The sequence below is a fragment of the Peromyscus californicus genome, unplaced genomic scaffold (genome assembly GCF_007827085.1).
Source record: "Peromyscus californicus insignis strain IS unplaced genomic scaffold, ASM782708v3 Scaffold_7__1_contigs__length_154581171, whole genome shotgun sequence".
NCBI lineage: Eukaryota > Metazoa > Chordata > Mammalia > Rodentia > Cricetidae > Peromyscus > Peromyscus californicus.
This window is the reverse complement of record NW_026294595.1, coordinates 3,819,526-3,845,914: the sequence shown is the minus strand read 5'-3', so window position 1 is coordinate 3,845,914 and position 26,389 is coordinate 3,819,526. Positions and strand designations below refer to the sequence as shown.

The following is a 26,389-nucleotide window of genomic DNA, read 5'->3' as shown; positions in this document are numbered from 1 at the left end:
GGGACTCACATGGTGGGTAGCCACGTGTGGGAAGACAGTGTGGGACTCACATGGTGGCAGTTAGGTCTGGGAGACTGTGTGGGACTCACATGGTGGTAGCCACGTGTGGGAAGACAGTGTGGGACTCACATGGTGGTAGCCACGTGTGGGAAGACAGTGTGGGACTCACATGGTGGTAGCCACGTGTGGGAAGACAGTGTGGGACTCACATGGTGGCAGTTAGGTCTGGGAGACAGTGTGGGACTCACATGGTGGTAGCCACGTGTGGGAAGACAGTGTGGGACTCACATGGTGGTAGCCACGTGTGGGAAGACAGTGTGGGACTCACAAGAAAAATGTACTTGAAGCCGGGCAGTGGTGGCGCACGCCTTTAATCCCAGCACTCGGGAGGCAGAGCCAGGCGGATCTCTGTGAGTTCGAGGCCAGCCTGGTCTCCAAAGCGAGTTCCAGGAAAGGCGCAAAGCTACACAGAGAAACCCTGTCTTGAAAAACCAAAAAAAAAAAAAAAAAAGAAAGAAAAGAAAAATGTACTTGAAAGCACAATAAACCCTGTGTCTTGTGTTTTCTTTTTTCTCTTTGGGGCCGTGTTGTAAACATGTTCTTACAGAAGGTCAACCAACTCCCCTCTGCCTGAATCAGTAAGGTTTGAGAACCTAAAACTGAAGATCAGATTGAAGGCCCCCTCAAGCATGAATGCAAAGTCCAGTGGACGTCTTCAAAGCAGCGCTGCAGCAACAAGACTCTCACTGGTCACAGGGCACATACTTTATTTGACATGGCTGAGGGTGGACTCGTGAAAACCGCACACCAACACCCCTTCCCTAGCTCGATTTCCTCCCCCGCCACCTGACTACAGCCTACTGGATTGCTAATTCACAAGGCACAGAGGCAAAGGCCAGCTGGTGTCTGGAGAGAGAAATTAGAGGACAAGTGTACCATTTTCCAGCTCTGAGAAGGTGTTTCCACCAGGACATGGGTTTTCCGGGTCCTCAGTGGAAGGCAAGTTGCTTCTCCAAACAGATGAGCCCATCACTTTAAATTCAAAATGTAAATGCAACTTGAGTCCTGGGCGGGAATGCTCTAGACACCTCTAGAAACCCAGCTGGGTTCAAGGCTTAGACACAGTGTGAGGGAGGGCAGGCTCCACGTGGGCCTGGCTGCACAGCTAATGGTGGATGTGAACCATGCTGCTCTCGACACAGGGAACATTCTTTCTGGCTTCTCCAGGTGAATCAAAGGCCTCAAAGATGTCGCAAAAGTCACCACCAAGCTTTCCAGGCCAAGGGAAGGATATCACAATAAGAAACTGTGGTCCAGAGGGACCGACCACTCCTCTATTGGTATCAACATTTTGTATGAAAACAAAACAAAACAAAACAAAAACTAGTCAAACATAAGCACTCTCCCTCCGCACTGAGAGCTCAGCATGGGTGTCTGCAGAGATCAGGAATCACACACTCCATGTGTCAGCAATTCCTTAAACTACTTAAACAGGATTAGTAATCACAATATTTCACAGTATATAATAGTTAATAATATGCAGAGAGCAAAATATAATGGTTTTCTTAAGAAGTTTTTAAAAAGTACTTCGGTACTTAAGCTATTCAAATGGGCATACAGCAATTATTTATAGAACTTAGAAAATTATTTTTAAAAATCAAAGTGATTTAAAAACCTGATACATTGAAACAGGCAAAAGTGAGAAAAAAAAGCACTTCTGTGACAAGACTTTAGCTGCTTTTAACGGCAACACAGAAAGGGATCATCAAGTCGTGGGGACCAGGACTTTTTAAAAAAGGTCCTTTTTCAAAAGGACCACCACAGTGGAGAAGAACGGTCCCGGAGGACCAGCAGAGCCTTTCTGTTGACTCTGACCATTTTCTCTGACAGGCTCATGGAGGAGGAGAGGATTATTCTAGAACACAGTTTGGGCTTAGATTGGGTGGATGGGCACTGGGGAAATGTCCTTCCTTTAAGACTCCCTGAAGGGAAGGCACGGGTAGCCCAGAGGGGGTGACACAAGTCTTCACTGTGCAGAGCGTTTACCCGGTGGGGCCGGACAACATGTCTAGGCTGTGTCCCTTGCCCTGGCTTGACTGCTCATATAGGCTGGGAACAACTTAAAGGAAGTTAGAAGAGGGCTTCAGCCTACCACAGAATAAAGAAAAGACTCAGGTAAGGGTAAGGTTATCGTACATAAATCACCCATCTCTCTATTGGTATTTACAGGCCAGTGATTTTGTTTTGTTTTGGTGCTGAGGATGAAACCCAGAGCCTTGGGCATGCTAAGCAAGTTCTCTACTACTGAGCTACACTTCTGCCTCCAAGGTGAGTCTCTCAGCTGCTCTTAGGACTCCTGTCCCTTCTAAGAGCCCCTCACTCTACATACAGAAACAGGGAGGGACGGGACAGTCAAGCTTCCTGCTACTCTCCCTGCAAGTGAAAGGCTAATTTGGTCCCCACTCTACCCTGGGAAGGGTCAGCACAGCTCTACACAGACCTGTCCAGCTCAGTGTTTAGCACTCAGGATGCCCTGCAACATATCGATGGGCAGAGGGAAGACAATAGTGGAGTTTTTCTCAGCAGCGATAGTGGTCAGCGTTTGAAGATACCGGAGCTGAAGGGCGGCGGGAGACTCGGTGATAACTATGGAAGCTTCCTTCAGAGCTCTGGAAGCATTCATTTCCCCCTCAGCTGCAATCACCTACAGAGTGGAAAGAAGAGGTCAGTTGGCAAATAGCAAGGGGCCACCCAGCAGTCTTCAAGTAAGGGTTCATATGCCTTAGGCAGCACACAGGACTCCCCAGGAATCCATCAACTCCTACACACTCAGTTTCCAGATATTACACATACACACACAACACACACACACACACACACACACACACACACACACACACACACACGAATGCACACGATGCACTTTGAACACACACACACACAAACACACACACACGAATGCACATGATACACTTTGAACACACACACACACACACACACACACACACACACACACGACACACATGAATGCACACGATTCACTTTGAACACACACACACACACACACACACACACACACACACACACACACACACACACTTACAGTAGCAGCCTCTAAGTAAACATAGGATTTGAAATGATGGGAAGCGCTTCTATACTAAACAGTCAGGGCTGCTCAGTCTTTTCAGTGAGAGTGTTTTACTACTGTGGAATTTAAAAAGGAAATCACACTAAAACAAGACAAAACAGAACCTAAACCAATGGAAACATTACCTTGGCTCTTGCCTCCCGGGCGGCTTCTGCCTCTGCAGCCATGGCTCTCTGGAGCTGGATGGGGAGTTTCACATCCTTAATCTCCACACGCTCTACCTTTATTCCCCAGTCATCCGTGGCATCATCCAGCGTGCTCTGGAAGGAGAACAGACAGCAAATGAGGCACCAATGCTCCTGTCCAGATGCTAAGAGCTGGGTTGTGGTGTCAATGAGGTTTGGTGACAGTGGCAGAGAAACAGCATCACAGGGGCTGAAGCAGGGGCTGGAGAGAAAAGGAGCTGCTTTGGTTCTATCACAGATGAGCTAACGGAGGTGTTGGCAAACTTCTAAGGGGCCATCAAGGAACTGTTTATCTGCAGTCCCACTGCAACTATTCCAACATTCTGCCTTGCTCTCATGGGTCAAGAGCAGCACGGGTAATATATAAGGGAACAGCTGAGGCTGTATTCCAGTGAAACATCACGAATACAGCAGTCAGCCTGGGGCTAAGCTTGCTTTATCAGCAGTTTGCCTACCCGAGTCAATGTGATGCCATGTAAACCCTATTGAACCACACTATTTCACGAGGCTGTGATGACATCACACAGCTCATATACTCTTAGCAGAGGAGGTGGTGGTAATGCTGAAGTAGAACCGAAAGGTCAGCCTGGGCTACAGAGCAGGTTACAGGGCTCTGGGCTGTAGAGATAGCCTTTTCAAAACAAAGAAGTCACAGACTTAGCCATGGGGAAACCTCTATGACGGCAGGAATTCATATTCATAGTACTGTAACTTTGGAATAAGCCAGTCTTACTATTAGAAACATCTGCCTCGCAGTCAAGACTGGAAAGCATGACAGTTACACACGGGTCCATGGACTTGTCCACAGGCTCAAGCTTTAGCAGTATTCTTGCAGAATAACCTCCAAACCATTATGATCTACGATGAGGATAATATGGACTCTGGGAAAAATAAAACACTGGAAGGAATTTAAAAACAGCTTGCACCTGAGTGCCACGAACCCATGGGTGTTGGTCTGAAAACATTTCTATAATATCTGGAAGCCAAAAAAAGAAAAAGGGCAGCTGCCACCCCCCCACCCCTCCTGTCTGGGTGAATCAACGCCCTCCACGATCATGGACTCGGCTCTGCTCTCCCTCTGGGCTAGCTGGGAGCAACGCCTTCCTCACCTGCATGTGGTGTGCAATCTCCTCCCTGTCAGACAGGATCTGAGACAGGTTCTTGGTCCCCAGGGCATTTCTCAGCGTGGTTTGTGCCAAAAGACGGGTTGCTGAATCTGCATTGGTGATATTTGCCACAGCCAGGGTGGCATTCTGAACACGGTAATAGACCACACCATCCACACTGATTGTCACTGAATCCTTAGTGAGGACCTACAGGAGGAAAGAGGCAATGATACAGAGGCCACAGCTTCTTCATCGTCACTTCAGAGGCCCTTCTATGAATCCTCAAGCAGTAGCTGATTTTCTTAGGTAAGGCTTCAGAAGGTTAATTACACCTTTAGAGATTGAATAAAACATTCCTATTTACCCAACTCTACAGACTCAATCACTCGATGAATTTTGAGATGCAGCTCATAAGCTGGCACCGTTCTGGCTCACTTTCTCCTGCCGCTCAATGTCTTCTCGGTGGACGTCTGACTCACAGTCGGGCACCCCTCTTGTGCCCACCCTCTGTACCTCTGGGGAGCGATGCACTGAGTGGGATGTGTGGATGCCTCTGTTTCTCCCTTAGACTGTGATTTTCTTTTCCTTCCTTTTTGGTTTGTTTGTTTGTTTGTTTGTTTTGAGACAGGGTTTCTCTGTGTATCCCTGGCTGTATTGGAACTTGGTCTGTAGACCAGGCTGGCCTCGAACTCACAGAGATCCACCTGCCTCTGCCTCCTGAGTGCTGAGATTAGAGGTGTGCACCACCACCTGGTGACTGAGTTTCTCAGGGGCAATTTTTCTTTGTTTCTCTAGCACAGCAGAGGGTCCCTAAGTAAGAGATGAGCTGAAATGAGATGCTAGAAACTGAGTGACGAGCCATGCAGGAGCGGAGGCCAGCACCTGAGCTGGTTCTGCTTGCACCCAGCTGGGTGGGCTGTGGCGGGCTGTAAGCCATGTGACCTGGCAGCCCCTCAGCTGCCTCCTGTCCTTCCTTCTGTGATGACCAAGGGAGGAGGTGTCATGAAGGAAGCTGGGGACAGCTACGTCAGTGAAAAGTAATAGCCACAGCTAAATGGCCTCGTAGCTCTGCCAAGCCTCAAAGCAGCAGCCTTCTTCTGTTGTTTAGTAATCTAAAAATACCTCTAAGTTGGAGAAGAGAAGGGAACCTGTTCGTTACCATCTCGTGTGACAACCTCTCACAGTGTGATGAGAAAATGAGTGTCACTCACAGATCTTGCCACTGTGGCTGTCACAGCTGTGTTCAGAGCTGCAGGGTCTCTGCTCACTGTTTACTGTGGCAGAGTGTTCGTCTCCTTTTGTAGCAAGATCACAGGGATGGGAAAGAGTTGCTGGCCAAGTTCCAATCCACTCTGGGGTTGGCAGCTTGTAGGGGGAAGGGAGCAGGGAAAGGCAGAAGCCCGTAGCCACATGCCAGATGCCCGCAGTGTTTATATAAGAAAACTCCACACAACCCCCAGCCCCCCAAGGGGCTCCTGAGAGCCCATCTTCCTGAATGACAGGGAAACATGCAGAGAATCCGGAGATGTGTGGACTGAGAAGTACACCCGTACCAAATGCTTGGATCAGTACCAGTAAGGGAGTTCCCAATATGGTGTCTGGACTTTGTGATTTATGGTAAGACAAAGTCAGGCTCCAGCATCATGCTGAGTTCCTGGACTGTGCCCAGGGAACACTGCTCTTCCTGCTCTCCCACAGCTAGCCCCTTCAGCAGCCTGGGGGGGCTCCTGTCTGCAATGGTATTATGTCTCCTAACATATGGGTACCAAGTGGCCATGACAGAGCTGGTGTCCAGTGCAGTTAACCCCGAGCAGAGGGGAAAGCAACAGAGAATCCCAAGAGTTGGGATCTGAGGATTTGTCTCACTGCGACTGCATCCTTCTAGGAACTGACTGTCATGCCAACTGTGAGCTGTTTGGGAAGAAGCCTGAAAAGGCATGAAATGATCACAGAGATTCCTAAAATGCCAAATGAGCAGTTTCTAATTCTTTGGCTTCTAACCAATTTATCTTGAATAAAAATAGGAAGAATGTTGAACTAGATTGGATTTTGTTGCTGTTGTTTTCTGTCAGAAACCCATGAGAAAGCGTGGTCAGAACAACAATGACGACAACCCGGTGTCCTTGGGTGTCGTCACACTGTGTCTAACAACAGCAACAAGCACGCAGACAGCATTTCAGGCTCAGGTACTGTGCTAAACAGTTCCCATTTCAGCGGTATCTCGATTACTCCGTACAATACCCCATCAAGTAGGCCTTACCATTATGACCTCCATTTTACAGTTGAGGATATTGAGACACAGAGAATTTAAAGACCTACTCAAAGTCACAGAAATGGGAAAAGAGAAGGCAGTCAGGGCTGCAAGCTCTGCCTCCCGGGGTCAGGCAGCCGCGTGTGAGCCCTCAGTCAGAGTTAGAACTGCTCACCTCCTGAGGAGGGATATCGAAGGAGATGGTTCTCATGTCCACCTTGATGAAGCTGTCAGTGCACGGCAGGATAAAGAACAAACCTGTAACACACACGGGATCAGAGAGACCCCATTAGGTCCAGCTTATTCTTGATCAGTTCCAATGGAATCACTCCCGACTGCTGTTTCTAACACCCACGCTCACTTCTCATGCTAAGAACTTCAGTTTCTCTAAGATCCATTTTCCTGAGCTGCAAGTCCTGAGCGATGTAGGTCTCTCGGGACTCACCCTGCCCCTCTGGTCTCCGCCCTCTCCTCAGGCCCTGTATTCTCACTGGAGGCTGGTCCTACAGTACCTCCGCTCTGCTCTTCTCTCCCCACATGGCTCTGATATGCTGTTATTTCCTCTCTGTGGCTAGTACTGCTTCACGCCTCAGCATTCAGCCAGGCCAGTCATAGTTGTACATGCAGATATTTATGACAGTTGGAAGGCTGAGGCAGGAGGACTGCTGAGAGTTTGAAGCCAGCGTAGGGTACACAGTGAGTTTCAGGTCAGCCTGTGAGAGGGCCTCCAGAAGAAAAGGAAAGAAAAACCAGCCAGAGGGTCTGGGACGGCTCGGGGGTTACGAGGCTCTTCCCAAATGACCCAGGAGCAGTTCCCGGCACCCACACAGACAGCTCACAACTGCCTGTAATTCCAGCTCCAAGGGCTCCCACTCTTTTCCGGATTCTGAAGGCATCTGCACTCATGTGAACATATCCACATATAAACACATAATTTTATTTATTTACTTGTTTGCTATTTATTTATTTTTGGGTTTTCAAGACAGGGTTTCCCTGTGTAGCCTTGGCTGTCCTGGAACTCACTCTGTAGACCAGGCTGACCTCGAACTCAGAGATCCATCTGTCTCTGCCTCCGGAGTTCGGGGATTAAAGGTGTGTGCCACCACATTTGGCTAACATATAATTTTAAAATAATAAAAATAAGTATTTAAAACAACAAAATAAGCAAACCAAACCTATAGGAAAGCTTTGCCTCATCTGTTACTTCAGGTCAGTCGCTCTTCTGAGTCTTCCGTGTGCTCTTTCAGGGTTCTGTGGCTACTGTATCCTAACACTAAATGCAGGGTGTGGCTATCTGATTCTCTGTTGGTGTCTGGTTGTTGAACAGCAGCCCTTTGATAAGGGGACCATGTTCTGTTCTCCCGGGAATTCCCAGAGCCTAGCTGGGCGTGGCGGCACATTCCTGTAAGCCCAGCATCTTTCTAACTGAAATCTTTCCTGGGTTGGGATCCTCATGCTCAGCCTCCCACAGTTGTGGCCAAGGCCAACGATAACCTAATAGCTCTAAGTAGACAGTAACAGGAAGGGTGGGACCGCACCCAGACTGACCAGAGCCACTGGAAGCTACTGCATACAGCTTCTGCTCCAAGCAGAGGCCTCGCTGGGGACTCACATCAGTAAGACATTCCAGTTAAGAGCACCTGATGGTCTTCCATAAGACCAGAGCTCGATTCCCAGCACCCACACTGTAATTCCAGCTACAGGGGGATCCCATACCTCTGGCTTCTGTGGGCACCAGCACTCATGTGCACATACCGCCCCTCCCCCAAATGAAAAAAACAAATAAAAAATCACAACACTTCAGTTTCCAGATGGAAACCTAGTACTGACCAGGCCCTCTGGCGCCTCCTTGCAAAATGCGACCCAGTCTGAAGATGATGACTCTTTCATACTCCTTTACAATCTGGAATAAAAAGAGGAATGAAAAGTCACCATGATGAGCACACACATTTATGAACAGAGCTTCTTAAGAATGTCTCTGCCCTGACCAGGTTCAGAGCATCTGTCCTTCTCTCCATTTCCTGACAGTGTCTATAAACATTGATCTGGTGTTTACTCTTTCCAAGCACAGTGTTTATTTATTATACACACTCTTTTATACTTCTCTTATACTTCAGGCCAGTATGGTATCCCTCTATCTGTCCCATAGATCAAGTGGCTTATGGAGGTAGGAGTTGACCCTGTTCCAGAAATGAAAGAAATGCTCTTTACCTTTATGCAAATCCATATTGATATTGGGAAGGTAATAACTACGAACAATAAGGAGAAAGCCACCAAAATCCATCCACAAGGTCCCAGTTCTGCCTTGGAGTTATCTGTTGAAAACAAAATCATACAGCCTGTTATGGGCACCGTCACGTCACCCCACCTCTCCGGAACAGCTCTGTGATTGCCCTTTTGCTGGCTGCTTTGCCTGAGTTTCCACATCTAATTCTCACACAGCCCTGAAACACATGTACCTACTCATTTCTCACATTACCCTGCAAACGCTAATCTAATACCACTTATTTATTTTGCCTCATGGTGTGAAATAACAAAAATGAAGATTACTCAGCTTCTAACACGATAGAGCCACATATAGTGAGGAATAAAGACTGTTGTTGGGGCTGGAGAGATGGCTCAGTGGTTAAGAGCATTGACTGCTCTTCCACAGGACCTGGGTTCAATTCCCAGCACCCACATGGTAGTTACAACTGTCTGTAACTCCAAGATCTGACGCCCTCACACAGACATATATGCAAGCAAGACACCAATGCACATTAAATAAATAAATACATTAATTAATTAATTAATTAAAGACTGTTGTTGATTGGTCTTTGGTCTTTTGGGGGGCCTACCACCCAGCTCCCAAATAAATCACACATGGAGGCTTATTCTTAATTATAACTGTCTGGCCTTAGCTTGGCTTGTTGCTAGCTAGCTTTACTTAAATTATCCTGTCTAACTTTTGCCTTTGGGCTTTTACTTTTCTCTATTTTTGTATACCTTTCATTATTTCTTACTCAGTGGCTTGCTGTGTCGCTGAGTAGCTAGCCCCTGATGTCTTCATCCTTCTCTGGCTACTTCTTCCTCTCCTCTCAGATTTCTCCTTCTATATATTCTGTCTGCCAGCCCCACCCATCCTTTCTCCTGCCTAGCTATTGGCCATTCAGGTTCTTTATTAGACCATCAGGTGTTTTAGACAGGCACAGTACACAGCTTCACAAAGTTAAACAAATGCAACATAAACAAAAGTAACACACCTTAAAATAATATTCCCCAACAAAAGACAGCTATAAACCAGGTGGGAAACAGAGCAACTGTCATGCTCGGAACATTTACAAATGTGGAGCAGGGAGAGTGACCCACGTGGGGATGGAGGTCAGAGTGGAGTGGGATGGGTAGATGACAGCCACAGTCAGCTTCCTAACAGCAAGAAAAATGCCAACAAAAAGGTGGAGAGAGAAACAAAGTGGGTATTCTAGCTCATGGGGCAGCATGACTCATGACAAAGCCATGATACAGGCACATAATCCCATGACAGTGTTTATAAGAACAAATTACTTTTGCACACTGTTGCCCCTGGTTTATGAACTGCCTCCCATTTCCTGATTAGCAAAGGGGCTGTTTCTGGTTTCTTGCTATTAAAAACAATGCTGTGACGAACATCATTGTACTTGGCCTCCTCCTCCTTCTGCAAGTAAATAGTGTTTTTGTCTGATTACAAATCTAATACATATACACCCTGCTGCAAACCCCACAAACAGTAACTATTTCAGTACACTCTTCCAACCTCTTTCCTGGTTCATACTATATTTTAAAATTCAAATAAATAAAGTTATAGCATATTTACCCTCTATTATTCTTTTAAATCTTTTATTAACCTCTATAGGCATGAATTTGTGCTTTTCCTGTTTTTGACTTTACAAACAGAAACAAAGGTGTTACACTACCAAAGTCCACAAGAGGCCAGTGAGATGGCTCAGCAGGTAAAGGGGCTTGCTGGCAAAATGGAGAAACTTGAGTTCGATCCCTGGAACCCACCTGGTAGAAGAGGACTGATTCCTGCAAGCTGCACTCCGACCACCACACCCATGCTCTCACATGGCACTGTGGCATGTGTGCTATGGTGCGCGTATGCTATGGCATGCATGCATGCATGCGCGCACGCACACACACACACACACACACACACACACACACACACACACACACACACACACACATTTTTTAAAAGTCAGTTCTACAAGTGAGTACAAACAAGTACAGCCTCTGCTCCACCCCATCTCCCCATTTCTGCTTCCTCACAAACAGCAGATCTCTGGCTGCCCTTGTCAGTGTCTCCTCCAGGTTCTAATAACCTGCCTGCTTGGACTCCCCTCGTCTTTTCGGTTCCGAGCAGCATCGGTGACTTCTCACCATGGAAGAGAATTTGGTTCTTCTTTATCTCTTCCTCCACCACAAACAAGCAAAACTGTACCATAATTTTGGTTAAATTAATAATGTCAGTCAAAGCTAAGCCATGTATAACTAGCTTTCCTTTCTTTATTTTCTTTTTATAATTTTTTTTTTTTATCAGTGTTTTTGCCTGTTTGTATGTCTGTGTGAGGGTGTTGGATCCTGGAGTTACAGACAGCTGTGAGCTGCCATGTGGGTGCTGGGAATTGAACCCCAGTCCTCTGGAAGAGCAGTCAGTGCTCTTAACCACTGAGCCAACTCTCCAGCCCCCTAGCTTTCCTTTCTAATACTATTTTTTTCTATTTTCTTTTTTCACTTTGCCTAGTCTGTTATAGTTCCTGCTGATCCAGCCTTAATCCTTAATCCACAGTCTAAATCTCCTTTCAAAACAGTTGAGTGTTGTATATCGGGTATAGGTTCATGTGGGTTTGTGGAATCAAGACACAGAGGCATCTTAAGGATAAAATTAGCCTTTCTAGCTGCAGGAGGACCAGTCTCTCCAGATTGACTCCCTCCTAGCCTAGCAAAGGGCTTTTTTAAAAATTGTTCTCCAATTTACACCTTTTAGCAATTTAGTTAATTTCCGTATCTCAAAACCTCTTATCTAAGCTCCCCAAAGGGACACTGCCAAATTCAAAGTCTCAGTTAAGGAATACTTGCCCTGGCCGTCCCCCAACCAAGTTTGCATAGGCTTTGCACCTTTAGAATAAATTCTCAGGCAAGACTCACCTAGAAGGTACCGGGAGACAAAAGGTAGCACTCACAGAGGCAGATTAGAGCTAGTGCTGACAGGTGAAAGGCATGCCAGGCGGAGTTACTGCTCAGAAGAAAGGGTAAAAAAGCAGAAGGCTCCCACAGGGGACATGGGGAAACGAGAAAGGTGTTGGCAGCTAGCCCAAGTGCTCTGAAACACAGCAGGGGAAGCCGAAACACAGTGAGTAGTCCAGTCATATTTGCGATGTCTCCTCCGTGTCATGGTGTCAGGAAACTGTCCTCAGACACACAAAGTAATCTAAGCTCATCCTGGCACTTGTAGGTCATAATTCCTAGGGTACACTTGAGGCAGGGAAGTGCTGTATTGCTTGGGGAGAGATTCTAGCAAGTATAACACAAATGGTGATGAAGGAGCAGAAGCAGCATGCCTTCCCATAGGACATGATTGATGGACACTTTCCTACAGCAGGGCACTGTGTTAAGAAAACTTTAAAAATTTGATGGGTACCACCAGTATTTAGAACCATCCAGTGAGGGTTTTGTTTTGTTTTTTAAATAGAGTCTTGCTATGTAGCTCAGGCTTGCCTGAACTCACAATCCTCCTGCCTCAGCCTTCTGTGTGCTGGGATTAGAGGAATGTCTACCATGTCATGTTAATTCCATTTTATGAACGAAGTCACAGAAACATGACTTTCCCAAGGTCTCGCCAGGAATGACAGGGATTCAAAGGTCATTCTCTAAGTCTCTTTGACCCCTCACCATTAAATGTAAAGGGTTGTCATTAAAGAAGTTTTCATGTTTGGAGTACCTTCCTAACCTAGTATCCAACCAGGAAACATGGCAGGTAAGGAAGAAATTTGGTATTCTCACAGAGGAAGCTCTCTTCACTCTAGGTAGACCTCTTAATTTTAGCAGAAAAGCTCCAAGGTTCAGAGCCACACTGAGGTCTAGATTCTTCTATGTGAACTAAATTCCAAAAGAGGAACAGACTGGCTGCCAGTGTTTATCTAAGGACATTTAGTGCTCTCTAAAATAGTACCTAAGTCTCCCAGGCTCCGGGCAAAGTGCAGAGCTCCTGATCATATGATTCCACAAATGTACTAAAAGCACTTTATTTCTTTATGGTGCTGGGGACCCAGACCAGGGTCTTGAATACACTAGGTAAGAGTGTTCCCATGAACTACAAACACAATCCTTCTTGCTCATTTTGATACTATCAAGATGTAGCACAGTATCCTGGGGGGGGGGGGGGGAAGAAAGGACTAAAGGACTGATGGGAGCTAGTTTCTTCACTATAAAATGACAGTGAGTATTATATGGCCTTCTAGAACTGCAATAGTGCTCAATAAATACAAACAAGAGGTTCCCAGGACCCTTCTACTATATTCAGGGAAAAGAATATTCCACCCAAATTTCCAGAATTAAAAAAATGGGAAAATAGCTAGTACTTGCTCTTTTTGGAAAAAAAAAATCCTCTTAAAAATGAGTTTATTCACCACTTACTTTATGCTATCCCCAGCCAACCTAGGCTCCAACATTCATAGATCCGCAGTACATTTTCAAAGATGTCCCCATATGTACAGGTCAGGAAGCTTGGCCCTGTTACCCAGATAAGGACATGACATCAAAGATGAGGACCAGGGAGCTGGTGGGTAGTCTAAAAACTGGACATAGTCTTGTCCGTATCAGATGCCTGGCTAGAAATATTAAAGCAGCCACGATTGCTGGGCAAACAAGAAAAAGCAATTCTCAGTTACTCACCGAAATTTCATGAGCCTCATTTCCTCATAGTTTCTCAGTTATTAATTTAGGATTGTCTCCTTCTATTAGCTTAAGAGGTAAATGACAAGTAACAGGAAATCAATATTCCTGAGATATCTAGGCTTAAATGCTTATCAGTGCTTCACTGGGGAAGACTTCTAAAGATCAGGGATCCCACAATACATGACTGTAAAACCAGAGCACTGGCTACCCCTCCACAGGACCTGAGGGTGATTCCCAGCATCTGTGGGGCAGCTCACAACACTCTCTGTAACTCAGATCCCAGAGGATCCAATGCCTTCGGCTGGCCTCTGCAGACACTGCAGGCATGTGGTGCACAGACATCCCTAGAGGCAGAAGACTGATGCCAATCAAAATAAATGAGCTGGGCATGGTGGTGCACACCTTTAATCCCAGCACTCGGGAGGCAGAGGCAGGCAGAGCTCTGTGAGTTTGAGGCCACCTTGGTCTACAGAGACAGTTCCAGGACAGCTAAAGCTACACAGAGGAAACTGTCTCTAACAAATAATAATGCTAATAATGCTAATGCTAATAATAATAAATTAAAATATTTCAAAAGGACCTAAAATTATATATATGTATATATACATTTAAATTTATTATTAGTCAAATTGAACTTACCTGAAGAAAACTAATATAAAACCAAACTAAAACATAAAAAGGTACAAGTTGTACAGTAACTTTTGTTACCTGGCTCCAGGGAAAGTAGGAGTACCTTCCTTGTAAGCTCCTAGACCAATGTTCAGAGCAGTGTATGTTGCTACCCATCTGTGCAGCTGGTTTATTTTAAGATGAACTGGAGCTGACATGACTAAAAGTCCTTGGGAGTAATGGGTTCCATTCACCATTGAGATCTAATTACTCTAAAATTCAAAATGTATTGGATTTCCTCTGCTGAGAAAGGCAAGAAACACATCTCACATCTAAAATTAGGACGCAGTCACACGCACCATGGAGCAAGGGAAAGGGATGGGCTGAAGAGTTGCTGAGTCCATCTGAGTTGCAGCAGTTAGAGGCAATCCTTTCCTTTTCCTTACCCAGAATGCGGCTGAAAAACTTTGTGTTGTAAACTGTTATGAACAGTATTGTCTGGGTAGAGACAGATAGGACAGCTGGGAATTTTATCTTAAAACCAGACATACTATCTGGGTCTAACAGCACTTTTTTTTTAGGGGTAAATAGTCAGTAAAGTAAAGTAAAAGTAAAGTCTTGGCAATTTTTAATTTCCTCTTAAAGCATTTTATATTCAAGATACACCCGTTCTCCTCCCTTTCCTCCTTTTTAAACACCATGATTGCGCAGCAGACGACTGAATTTAGCAAGCTTTTTCTTGAGAGGGGCAAAGAGGAAACAGGCTTTGCAGACCAGAGTCTGAGCAAATGCTCCAGTCTACCATGGCAGCATAAAAACAGCCATGGGCAGCACACAGGTATGTGCAAGGATCATGGCTGCATTCCAACAAAACTCACTTACGTACACTGTAATCTGACATTCATGTGTAGCAAAACATTCACCCTTAAAAAAATGTATACAAATGTAAGAGCTGGACTGATGGGATTCTTTTTCTTTTAATGTAAAAACTATTTACAGTGGCTGGAGAGATGGCTCAACAGTTAAGACCACTTGTTGCTCTGGTAGAGGACCTGGGTTTGGTTCCCAGCACCTATATGGTGGCTCACAACTATCCACAATCCAGTTCCAGGGAATCTGAGACGATCTTCTTGACATAATAAGCACCAGGCACACATGTAGTGCACATAGATACATAGAAAAAACTCTCATACACATCAAATAAAATTTAAAAATCTAAAAAAATCCCAAAAGGCTATTCACCAAAAAAGAGAGCCAGGCTGGGCGGTGGTGGCGCACGCCTTTAATCCCAGCACTCGGGAGGCAGAGGCAGGCGGATCTCTGTGAGTTCGAGGCCAGCCTGGGCTACCAAGTGAGTTCCAGAAAAGGCGCAAAGCTACACAGAGAAACCCTGTCTCGAAAAACCAAAAAAAAAAAAAAAAAAAAAAAAAGAGAGAGCCAGTCAGCTGATTTCTCAGGAAGTGAGTGTGAAGTAAAGAGATACTTGCAAAAAACAGCATCGCAACAAACCCGGGAAAACACCGGCCAAGTCGGTAGCTGTCGGTGAGTGGAGCAACTGCCTTTTTTCTGGGAAGAGAAAGGGAAGCTCTTGCATGAGGCAGACTGAGGGGTCATGCCAGCAGAGGAGATGTCAGAGCACAGTGCAGATCGTTCTGTCCGGAAGAGTCAACTGCTTTCATCAAGTATTTATTCTTAAAAGACAAAAAAAACCCAAACCAAACAAAAACAAAGACGGACCACAGACTTTTTCTTCTCAGGAGGGTTAAACATGACCCTACGGAGAAGCACAAGAACTCTTCAGAAAAAAAAGAAAGCAATTTGCCAGTGAGTACTGAAGTGTTAAGTTTCGGCTCAGCCCAAGAGCCATACAAACAGGACAGGCACTCCTCATGCTGGCCTTTCTCCTCAAAACTTGTATTTTAGACATCTTAAAAATATCCATAGTTAAGAAACGCTCATGAGTCTTTGGCCAGTATGATGGTGCACGCCTTTAACCAGCACTCAGGAGGCAGAGGCAGGAGGATCTCTGTGAGTATGAGGCTAGCCTGACCGGTGTACAGAGTGAGTTCCAGAATAGCCAGGACTACAGTAGAAAAACCCTGTCTCAAAAAAACAAACAAAACAAAAAACAAAACAAAACAACAACAACAACAACCTCATTATGTTCATTTAAAAGGGAAATAAAAAGCATAGGACATTAGATTCCTAATTCTTCCCTGAGATGAGCGGCTAAGATAAATGTAAGAGACTGACAATTAATTTAGTGCCTGATTCCAATCCTACCACTCCATTTTCTTATCAGTGAAAATGGTTTAAGGTCACTATTAAATAGCTCATAAGGAATTAGTGTTTTGTTGGGTGAATTGCCTTCTGGGACTTATATACCACGGAGAAAACATGAGGCCTAACGATCTGCTTGGGGACTCTACCTCAGGAGAGGAACAGATCATAAACGGGGTAGTAAGTTAGTTCTAAACCTCATCAGGCCATCTGTCACACAGCTCTCCCGCTCTCCCCTGAATGGGAATCCAATGCGAAATGAGTCTAGCTGTCACTGATCTCTTTATTCCTTGCTTTCTCCACGAAGTAATGCCATAACAACTTGTAAAGTTTCAAAAGAAAAGTCACATATATCTGTTGGAGGGTCTCTGTGACCACCATGGCCAGCAGAGGGTTGATCCATGAGAGAGAAGGCAGTTTGGTTAACATGACTCAGCAGCCAGTGTTGGCTCAAACTTTTTGAGTCTGACCCAAGTAGTTTATTTTGGGCATATTCAAGCACAGCACAATTTGGTGAAAAAATTTCCTAATGATAATTAACTCAATCCTGTGAGACAATAAAGCTATATTGAAGCTATTTGTAAAGTACATGTGCCATCTTCCATAAAGATGGGGCCAATAGATTGGCTGAGAGAAACAAGCTCTTGATAAGGCCTGGGGGAGGACCTGGTGTGGTCTCAGCCATTAAGCTTGGAAGCGCCTCTGCTCTCTGCCCCCTGGGTGGAAAACAGGTTTTGCACCTCTCTCTTTGGAGAGACAACACTGTGTGTTCAGCATTTCTGATTCCCCTAGTGCTTCTATGTGTCTTCTTTGTTGATAATCCTGGCAGACAGGATTATGCCTAACTGTAGGACGAGGAACTGACTCTTTGGAAATTGAGGAACTCGCCTAAAGGACCCAAGTAGTGTTGGTGCTGAGACCACAACCCACTCTCTTCCCGCTAACGCCTCTCTCATTTCCTTACACTACACTATCTCCCCAGAAGTGCTCACTCCAGTGGACAACACATTTTATTGTCTCATACTTGAAGGTATTTTCTTGGTTGTGTCTTCAAGGCTCCACCTACTAAAATATCAAACAAAAGCTTGAGGTTCAAGTTTCTTTAGTAGTCCCGGAATACAGATAGAGCCAGAAAAAGAAAGAACAAGTGTGTAATAAAGAACTAACCACACTTTTTTTCTTCTTGATCCTCAACTTCTGTTTCTGTAAGTGAGGCCTTACTCAGTACAATATATTTTCTTGCCCATTTTAGTCCTTTATCGCTAACACAAACTAAGTAGTCTGTCTACAGTAAGAATGTATAATATGGAACATGACGGCCATATCCTAAAATCAACGAACAATAACAAACCCTTGAGAAGATTATTTACTCCCTCCTACTTCCTTTTTCTTTTAGCAAACATTTTGTTCAACTACTATGTACTTCATACCAAGTTCTCCCCCCGCCCCCCCATCAGAGTTTCTCTGTGTAGTCCTGGCTGACAGGAACTCTAGAGATCAAGCTGGCCTCGAACTCACAGAGATCTCCTGAGTGCTGGTATTAAAGGCATGTGCCATCACCATCTGGCTCATACTGAGTTCTTAGAATGAAGCTAAAAAGGAGAGGGTTACTGGTGAATCTAACTGATAAATTACAGTACCATGCAGAATATGCACAGAACTCTAGGCAGATACTGCTATGTGGTCATTAACAGCCTACAGGAAATTGCTTTTCTGTGAGGTCTGCATAAAAACTCAGCTTTAGTCCCTTCTGCATCACTTTATCAACATTTTACATGTTTAAAAGCAGACTAGACAGTTACTCTATTCTTTACAGTGTGAAACTTACACTATTCAGGGACACTGAAATCTATTTTGTCATAAATATATACACAACATCTCTGTAGTCTTGGAATTCATTTATTACCACTGATGGTTTAATTTAAGTCAATTATTGAAGTTACCAAGTTCTCCCCAAACTGATCAACTGTAACAACTGAGATAAACAGATCAGTCCCATGATTCTGCTTGTTTTCAAGAGATCCTCCCAAAGGGACTTATCTTGTTGACAAGGCTCTTCACTACAACAACACATCTCTTCGAAATCCAGCTACGATGTTCCATTACAAACTGAAGGCACTGGATTTAGGTAAACTTCCTTGATTACTCCTAGGTTTGGTCATATTTATCTCCCTAGGACTAATTCTCTACAAAGACACAATGAGGCAGAGCTGGGGTTTTGTAACTCCAGGGCTTCCTTCCATCAGAAGCAATCCTCTGGAGTGACTTTATCCAAAAGGTTCTGACTCACACTTGGCTCCTCTGGGGTTCCTTTGTTTATTGCCTCTTACCCTCAGTGAGGTCCTGAAGTTGGACCACACTATACCTTGGAATCTGCTTGACGGATAGCTAGCTAGTAGGATCAGGAAAATGGCTAGGAAAATAATTTCCAAAATGGGTTGGAAACTTGGTTCTGAATTTTTTGGAATGTCTGTAATTTCATCATTCCACTCTCAGTTTCCTTACTGAAAGATGGGAACAAAGACATTTCCTTGTGGCAGGTCTGCAACTGGAGATTTATAAAGCATTTAGCTAAGTTTGGCACATGACACACATTTGAGAAACTCTAATATGTTATAGTGATAGATTTTTTTCCTAATGTCAAATCTCTGAAGCTTACCATTAAAAACAAACAAACAACTAGACAGTGTGAAGGTGAGATGCTTCAGCACGCACAGGTGCTGACTGTCAGCAAGGAAGGCCCGAATGGGACCCCTGGATCCCACATGCTGGAAGGAGAGATTGACTCTTGCGAGTTCTCTTGTGACCTCCACAAGCCAACCACTCGCACATTAAGTAGATGTCAAGGTTTGTTTGTTTGTTTTGTTTTTGGAGACAGGTTTCTCTGTGTAGTTTTGGAGCCTGTCCTGGATCTCACTCTGTAGCCCAGGCTGGCCTTGAACTCAGAGATCCTCCTGCCTCTGCCTCCCGAGTGCTGGGATTAAAGGCATGTACCACCACCGCCTGGCAGATGTAAAGTTTTAAAAATAAAAAGTGACAAAAAACCAAGCAAAATTTCATTTGTATATATACTTCAGAAAAAGCACACTTATTTTCACTAATTCTAAAAGATTTCTGTCTAAAACAGCTAAATGTAGAACCGAGAAAGGGGATTTGGAAGTAAAACCCAAACTGGTTTGTGACCAAGAAAATGGAATGATCTTTAAATGCAGAGATCATGTTACTCTCAGGGTACTGCTCCAAACCCATTTCCCACTTTGGGGGCAGGGGTAGATACCAGTGGAGGAGTCTACCAATACCCACACCTGTATCTGGGCACAGACCACTACTGATACTAAACAGCGTTTTCCTGTTCAGTTTTAGAATCATTTAAATATTAATTTAAAGTATGGTTCCACTAATCCTGTGTGACTAAGTCAATCTCTTTGAGTATCAGTTGTGAGGATTCAGTAAAATAACATAAAATACTGAGCATAGTGCCTTAGCCTACTAAGTGTGGTTTTTGTCTGTTTTGCTATCATTCTCTTTTTTATTATATCCCCAATTTGGGAGGTAAAGCACAGAGAAAGAGTCCCACAAGCGTGCACTGAGAATGGCACCCGGGGCCTCTTGCCTGGTGCTCCATACACTCCGAGCCGTCTGAAATTCTCGTGATACGCCCGAGAAAGAATTAAAGGAGGTGTTCCTGGCTTAGGAATGGGATTTAGATGGGAAGACAGGCTGGGTGTGCAAATAATCCGCATTGATGACAGCGGTCTCTGCTGGAAAATCCCTCTCAGCCTCTTAAATCTCGTCCACTGTGCCATCCTCTCTGAAATTTCATCTTTAGAAATAATTCCTTTGGATCAGTAAAGCTCCTGAGAGGGAGAGCGGAACTCCTGCGAGGTTTATTATCTCTTACCGGGCATCTCCCGACCCCAAGGAGTTATCCAATTTAAAGGCTCAAGTGGGCACTTTGCTCAAGGACTCTAATTTCTTCACAGGGGACAGGACGGGGCCTCTTACAGTTCTTGCTTTCAAGACTAGGAAGGCCCCAGGTAGGGTGGTAAGCACCGGGCTATTTACCTGCAAGGAGAGATTTCTAAGACAAAAGGGGATAGAATGAGGCAGACAATGGAACTGGAAGAAGGAAAGCCTTGAAGATCTCTGCCTATACCACCTAAAGTCTAGCCCTTTCCTATGAAAATTTCCCGAAGCTGGGGACGGCGGGAAGCGGGTGGGAGTTCTTCCCTAGTCCAGAGGAGTGGGGAATCACCTTATAGATAGATGAAGGATGCTTGACTCAACCGCTTCCCTTATGAGGCTCAGGGGCAGGAAAGAAAGGAGAGTGGGCGAGGCTGAACCTGCGGGAGAGCCGCCTCTATCACTGCCAGGGACTGCCCTGGTCCGCGTGCATGGCTCCAGATAAGGAAGCGCTGGCACCTGGCGTGGCCAAAGGATAAGCGAGCCTTTGCCTGCCAGGGTCCGGAGCAATGGATACACGCCCCTGCCAAGCGTGTGCCTTCTTGGCTGCCATGCAGGTTGCACCCTAGCACCCAGAAACCATCATCTACCAGCCCGAGAAAACAGGGGTGAAGGAGAAGACCGCGGTTCTGAGAAGTGCACCCAGTGCAGGGGAGACCCGCCTTTCGGAACCCGGTCGTCAGCGGGGTTCTAGCCGAGGCTGGGGGCTCGGTACCCAGGGGCGGGTTCAGGGCAGCTGTGCCAGTGACGAGGGACTCACCCCTGAAGGACTCGGGGAGCCGCTGAGTCGCGACGTGGTCGGGATGCCGTTTCTCAGACATATTGCTTGAGTCGGAGTCGCTCTTCACCATGTCAGTCCCGAAAGCCGGAGACTCACAGAAAGCCGTTAGTAACGTAGGGGCTCGAGCTCCGGGTGCAGCCCCGCCTCCCGCAGGGCACCCTCCCAATAGGCGCCCGGGAATGGAGAAGACACGCCCCTTCTCGCCCTCCCTCGCCGAGGGGCGTGGCACGAGGGGGCGTGGTCTGAAGGGCGGTGTCAGCGAGCCCGCCTCTGGAAAAGGCGGTGAGGTTAGAATGCTTAGGACCCCACCAAAGTATCGCCCCAGCTTCCGGTGGGATGATCCGAGGAGAAGGTGCCGGAACAGGGCGGTGCTGAGGAGCAGTTCTAGAGCGAGGCCTCCTGCGGTTCCTGGCATCAGCGACCAGGAAGGAGAGGCCTCTTGTAGCGGGGTGCTGAGGCCAGCCTGGGGGCACGGTGGTGTGGGAGGAAGGAGTCCACCCTCTCCCCAAAGCGGACGGATTCCCGGGAGGTGCATCTACTTTTTTCAAACAAAGTTAATTTATGAAGCATCTGGCCTCTAGCTGGCCGTCCTCCCAGCTGGCGATGCAGTGAGCAGGGGTGGGCACAGTGCCAGCCCTGGTGAAGTTTATATTATGCCACAAACAAACAAGCCAAGGGTGTTGCGAAGCAACAGCACCGAGAATCCACTTTGGTTAATAGAGCCTGGAAGGCTTCTGAAAATAAGAATGTGGCCCTTGGATGTCCCCTGAAAGGTGACAAGGAGCCAGCCTTGGAGACGGGGGCGGTTTTGTTCATGCGAGTCAGGCCTGGATTCTAACATTAAGTGTTTACAGTGCCCAGGCTGTGGAAGAAGCTTTTGCCAGAACACTCCCAGCCTCGAGTTGCCTCCCTTGGGGTCCGTGATTGAAAACCTCACGTTAGAAAAACCCCTGCTAGGGCCTGGTGGTGGCCTGTAATCCCAGCACTCAGGAGGCAGAGGCAGGCCGATCTCTGTGAGTTTAATGCCAGCCTGGTCTACAGAGCGAGATCCAGGACAGCCAGAGCTGTTACAAAGAGAAACCCTGTCCCGAAAAACCAACCAAAAAAAGAAAGAAAAAAAAAAAAAAAGAAAAGAAAGAAAGAGAAAGCAAAGAAACGAAAAAGAAAAAAGAAAAACCCCTGCTGTTTTATTCTCCTTGGTTGGTCCAAATGAAAACTGTTCAAGGGAATGTTAAGGTACACAAAATAAACTTTTAAAACCATTTTATTTCGAATAAACACAGAATCACGGAAAGCTGAAAAGACATTACAGAGATCAGAAGGACCATTACAGAGGTCAGAAGGACCCTTACCCCACATTACACCTGTATTTGTCTTATTTAGGTGCAGTCTCAAAACAGGAAATTAACCTTGATAGAATAAGGACATAAATATGCCATTTTATCGCAACATAATTCTTAGGGCCACGGTTATAAAGATACAGAGCCATTTCATCACTGCCCAGAGCTTCCTCTAGGAAACACGTCTTTTTTTTTCAATGTAATCAGCACTGGCCGTGTAATTCCAGATGCTGTGCAATGGCTCCCCCTCATGAAACGGTAAGTCTTCCTTGATGTTATAGCTGTTGTTGTCCTGAAGAAAACATAAACATGTAACAGTGGAGAGGGATCAAGACGACCTTTGCTTGAGGGTGAAGGTCCTAGACTTTTAAACCTTGTGATTCGGCTTTCACAAATTGATTTCCTATAAAATAGGTCACATACTGCAAAGAACCGTTTATAATCCTGGGGATTACGTCCCAGCTCATGTAATCACGTTATCAGCCTTTTATAGATAAGAAGGAGGGGGCTATAGTAGTTCAGTGGTCTGTTCTCTTGGAATCATCCCTGATGAAGCCCACAGCTTCATTTATTCTTCCATTCTGCCGTAAATAAGACCAGAGGCATGAACTTCCTGTATGTGCTGTGGTTCCCAGGGAAGCAGAGCCAATAGGAAATGAAGCCTTCTTGCATATTGTGATAAGGTGTTTAGGTTTCACAGTTTCTTGCTGGAAAGGAAAATGATATTTCAAAGTGTATTTGTCTATATTGAACTCTCAAGGCAATCCCAGGCAGCGTCATTTCTGAAGCACCACCCTTTGGGACGGGGCTTGGTAAACATTTGCTGGCACTCAGTTCAGATTGCATCAGCTCTAGCATTAATTCTGGGCCCCAGATGAAGAACAAACTTTGGGGAATAGATGATTTTCCAATTCTGAGTTAAATATTTTGACTGTCATTTACCAGTAATACTGTTATATTTTGGTTTTCACACAAATTCTCTATAAATGCCTGGTTTAAATAAACTTTAAAAATAAATTTTAGGGGCCTCAGTGATTAGGAGCACTTCCTGTTCTTTCAGAGGACCTTGGTTCAGGTCTCAGCACCCACACCGGGCAGTTCACAGCCACCTGTACCATCAGCTCCAAGGTATACATTTGCTCTCTTCAGGTTTCTGAGGAGACCAGGCACACATGCAAAGCACTTACATACATGTGGGCAACACACACACACAGAGACACACAGATACGTACACACACATACACACAGACACATACATACACATACATATACACAGACATACAGAGATGCACACATGTGAACACACACACCCACACACACACACACACACACACACACACACACACACACACAGAGCAAATATCTCCCTTTAAAATTTCCAAAATGATTAGAAGTTAGAATTTTCTTAAAGAGGACTGGAGAGATGGCTTGCTCCCAGGTCATAAGGATGAAAATTTAGATCTCACTAATGCTGTAGATCCCTGAAGCAAAAAAAAGAAAAAAAAAAAAAAAAAAAAAAAAAAAAAAGGTGTTGTGCTTATCTAAATTGTTCAATGGCCAAAAGAGACTCAGGAATCAGATATTGGGGCAAAAACTTGATAGATAAAGAAGTGGTGGAGGAGCAACCTGCTGACCTTCTCTTTACACTTCACAGACCAAAAAGGGGCCCGACAAAATCCTGTGACTCCCCAAGTCCCTTTCTACTTCTTCCTGTGCCACTCTATCCATAGTCTAGGTCCTCCATATTCTCTATGACTAATTCTTGTCAATTAATTGCTGGCTCCACCCCCTGATTCAAGGTTAACTTGATTAACACAGTCTCAGGGTGTCACAGTGTGATCAAATATCCTGAAACAGAAAGGAGAGATGGAAGGGAGATGTTCATGGACAGAAGCAGGGACCACACCAAACAGGACACATAGTGCTCAAGTCCAGCAGAACAGGGGGTGTCATCAGAAAGAGGGTTCTTGAGTCCATATAAAAACTCCGCTCCTTGGCACCAGGCTTTCAGCTCTGGAGGCCTCTCTGTACCCGAGAAGTCTCTAAAACTTGCCAATCAGTTTTTGTTTTGCACTGAGCCATTTTCCCGCCTTTCAGTTCCTTAATTGACAGAGAGAAGATTCTACCTGCTAGCTGGTGTCACTAATACCCACATAACAAGCCTGGCAAAGGGCTGTAACTCCAACTCTGAGGAATCTGACCTCCATGCTCATAAAGGTTCACACACTTGCACATACACTTGCTCATTGCTCATGCAGACAAATGATTTTTAAAAGGAATTTTCTAAAAGAACTTGAGGTTTTAAAAATGGAAACTTAGATGAAGTTATGGATAAGAAGAAAAGAAAATTGCTTACAATTTTATCACTTCTAATAAAACTATTATTATAAGAATGTTTAAAGATTTATTTGTCAGTATTTTTCTTTGCATGAATGTCTGTGTACCACATGTGTGCCTTGGTGCCTGTAGAGTTCAGGAGAAGGTGTTAGATGCCCTGGAACTGGAGCTATAGATGGTTTTAAACCACCATTTGAGTGCTGGGAACTGAACCCAGTCCTCTGCAAGAACATAAATACTCTTAACTGCTGAGCCATCTCTCCAGCCCCTTTCATAATTTTGATGATTTTTTTAAAAAAGATTTTATTTTTAATTATGAATATATTGTTATGTCTCAAACCTGGGCAACTGAGGTGCCTATTAAACATATCAAAGCAGACCTGGCTGCCAGATTCTCCCAGAATCCTTCAGTCCTTGCCTGTTACAGGGAATGGCTGGCATACTCGACCCCCTATCCTAAACTTCTCCAGTCCAGCGGCTGGGCTTCTCTACCCCCAGCTGCCCTTCCCTATATAATCCAGCCATTTGGATACTCTGCCCTTTTTTGGTGTTGATCACATGGTGACCATTACTGCTTGACAAAGTTCCATCATTTCAACTTCTGGGACCACAATTCTCCAGCACCTTTTACTTTCATTTTTAATGAAATGTATGTATTATGGGAGTTCCCTTATGCCTTTTCCTTTGGGAAATTTTGTGTGGGCTTTGGTGAAGGATGAAAATGTATACAATGGTAGCCTCTCTAAATAAAATAATTCTTTGGATAAAATCCCTGCCATCATGGAACCTTACAGCATGATAACTCTGCCTACTCCCACGCAAGTTAACACCAAGCTGCTAGAAAATTTAGATAAGTAGCATTGCTTGATATTTGATAATCCAGATTTATAAGTTCCTAAGGTCTACTCAGGTTCACAGTAGTATTTAATAGGTTTTCTGCCCCCCATAATAATTTTCTCCACTGGTGCAGTAAGTCAGATCAAGCTGAATTGGAAAAGTATAACAACAGGTTTATCTGAGCAAGACAAGTCCCAGATGAGTTCTCTAGTCCCAGAGATCAAGGCTGGAGAAGCCATGTCCCCGAACTGAAGCAGGAAGATTTTTATAGGTTGTAGGCAAGGGGTGATGATGTGTTCACCACAAGTTGGATTTATGGTCAAAAGCTGAACTCTTTAGGCAGGGACTTGGGTGGGGACCCAGACTGTGCAGGGGAGAGCCAGAGGTTCCAACCAAACATCCTGACCTTTTTGGGTATATGGGCACCAGTTCAAATCTGGCTACTTCCTGTTGGCATGGGATGATGTGGGGAGGAGGAGTTGGGAATTGGTGGGCTCATGCTCAGTGGGAGATATGGTTGAAAAAGCATTCCATTAACAGTCACCCTGGAGACCTTGGGAATCTGTTCCTAGAGGAAGCAGAGAAGGCAGGTTGCTAGGAGAAAAAAATAGATTATTACCACCAGCCCTATAAATGG

The 26,389-nt window shown here is 45.2% G+C and overlaps 1 protein-coding gene across 1 annotated transcript; it reads right to left on the bottom strand.

The window, feature by feature from the left end:
* Positions 1-750: 750 nt before the first annotated feature.
* Stom (stomatin) lies at positions 751-21,366 on the bottom strand. Its single transcript, XM_052725404.1, has 7 exons — positions 21,218-21,366; positions 8,902-9,005; positions 8,521-8,593; positions 6,866-6,948; positions 4,443-4,646; positions 3,274-3,408; positions 751-2,704 (listed from the first exon to the last, which is right to left on the bottom strand). Exons 1-7 carry the CDS (start codon positions 21,306-21,308, stop codon positions 2,510-2,512), a joined length of 885 nt encoding a protein of 294 aa, XP_052581364.1. The 5' UTR covers positions 21,309-21,366; the 3' UTR covers positions 751-2,509.
* Between the last annotated feature and the right edge of the window lie 5,023 nt (positions 21,367-26,389).

Coding starts and splice junctions, on each gene's coding strand:
- Stom (XM_052725404.1), bottom strand. CDS start 21,308: ATGGTGAAGAGCGACTCCGACTCAAGCAATATGTCTGAGAAACGGCAT. Junction 9,006..21,217: donor GCTCCCCGAGTCCTTCAGGG/GTGAGTCCCTCG, acceptor TGTTTTCAACAG/ATAACTCCAAGGCAGAACTG. Junction 8,594..8,901: donor CAATATGGATTTGCATAAAG/GTAAAGAGCATT, acceptor TTTTTATTCCAG/ATTGTAAAGGAGTATGAAAG.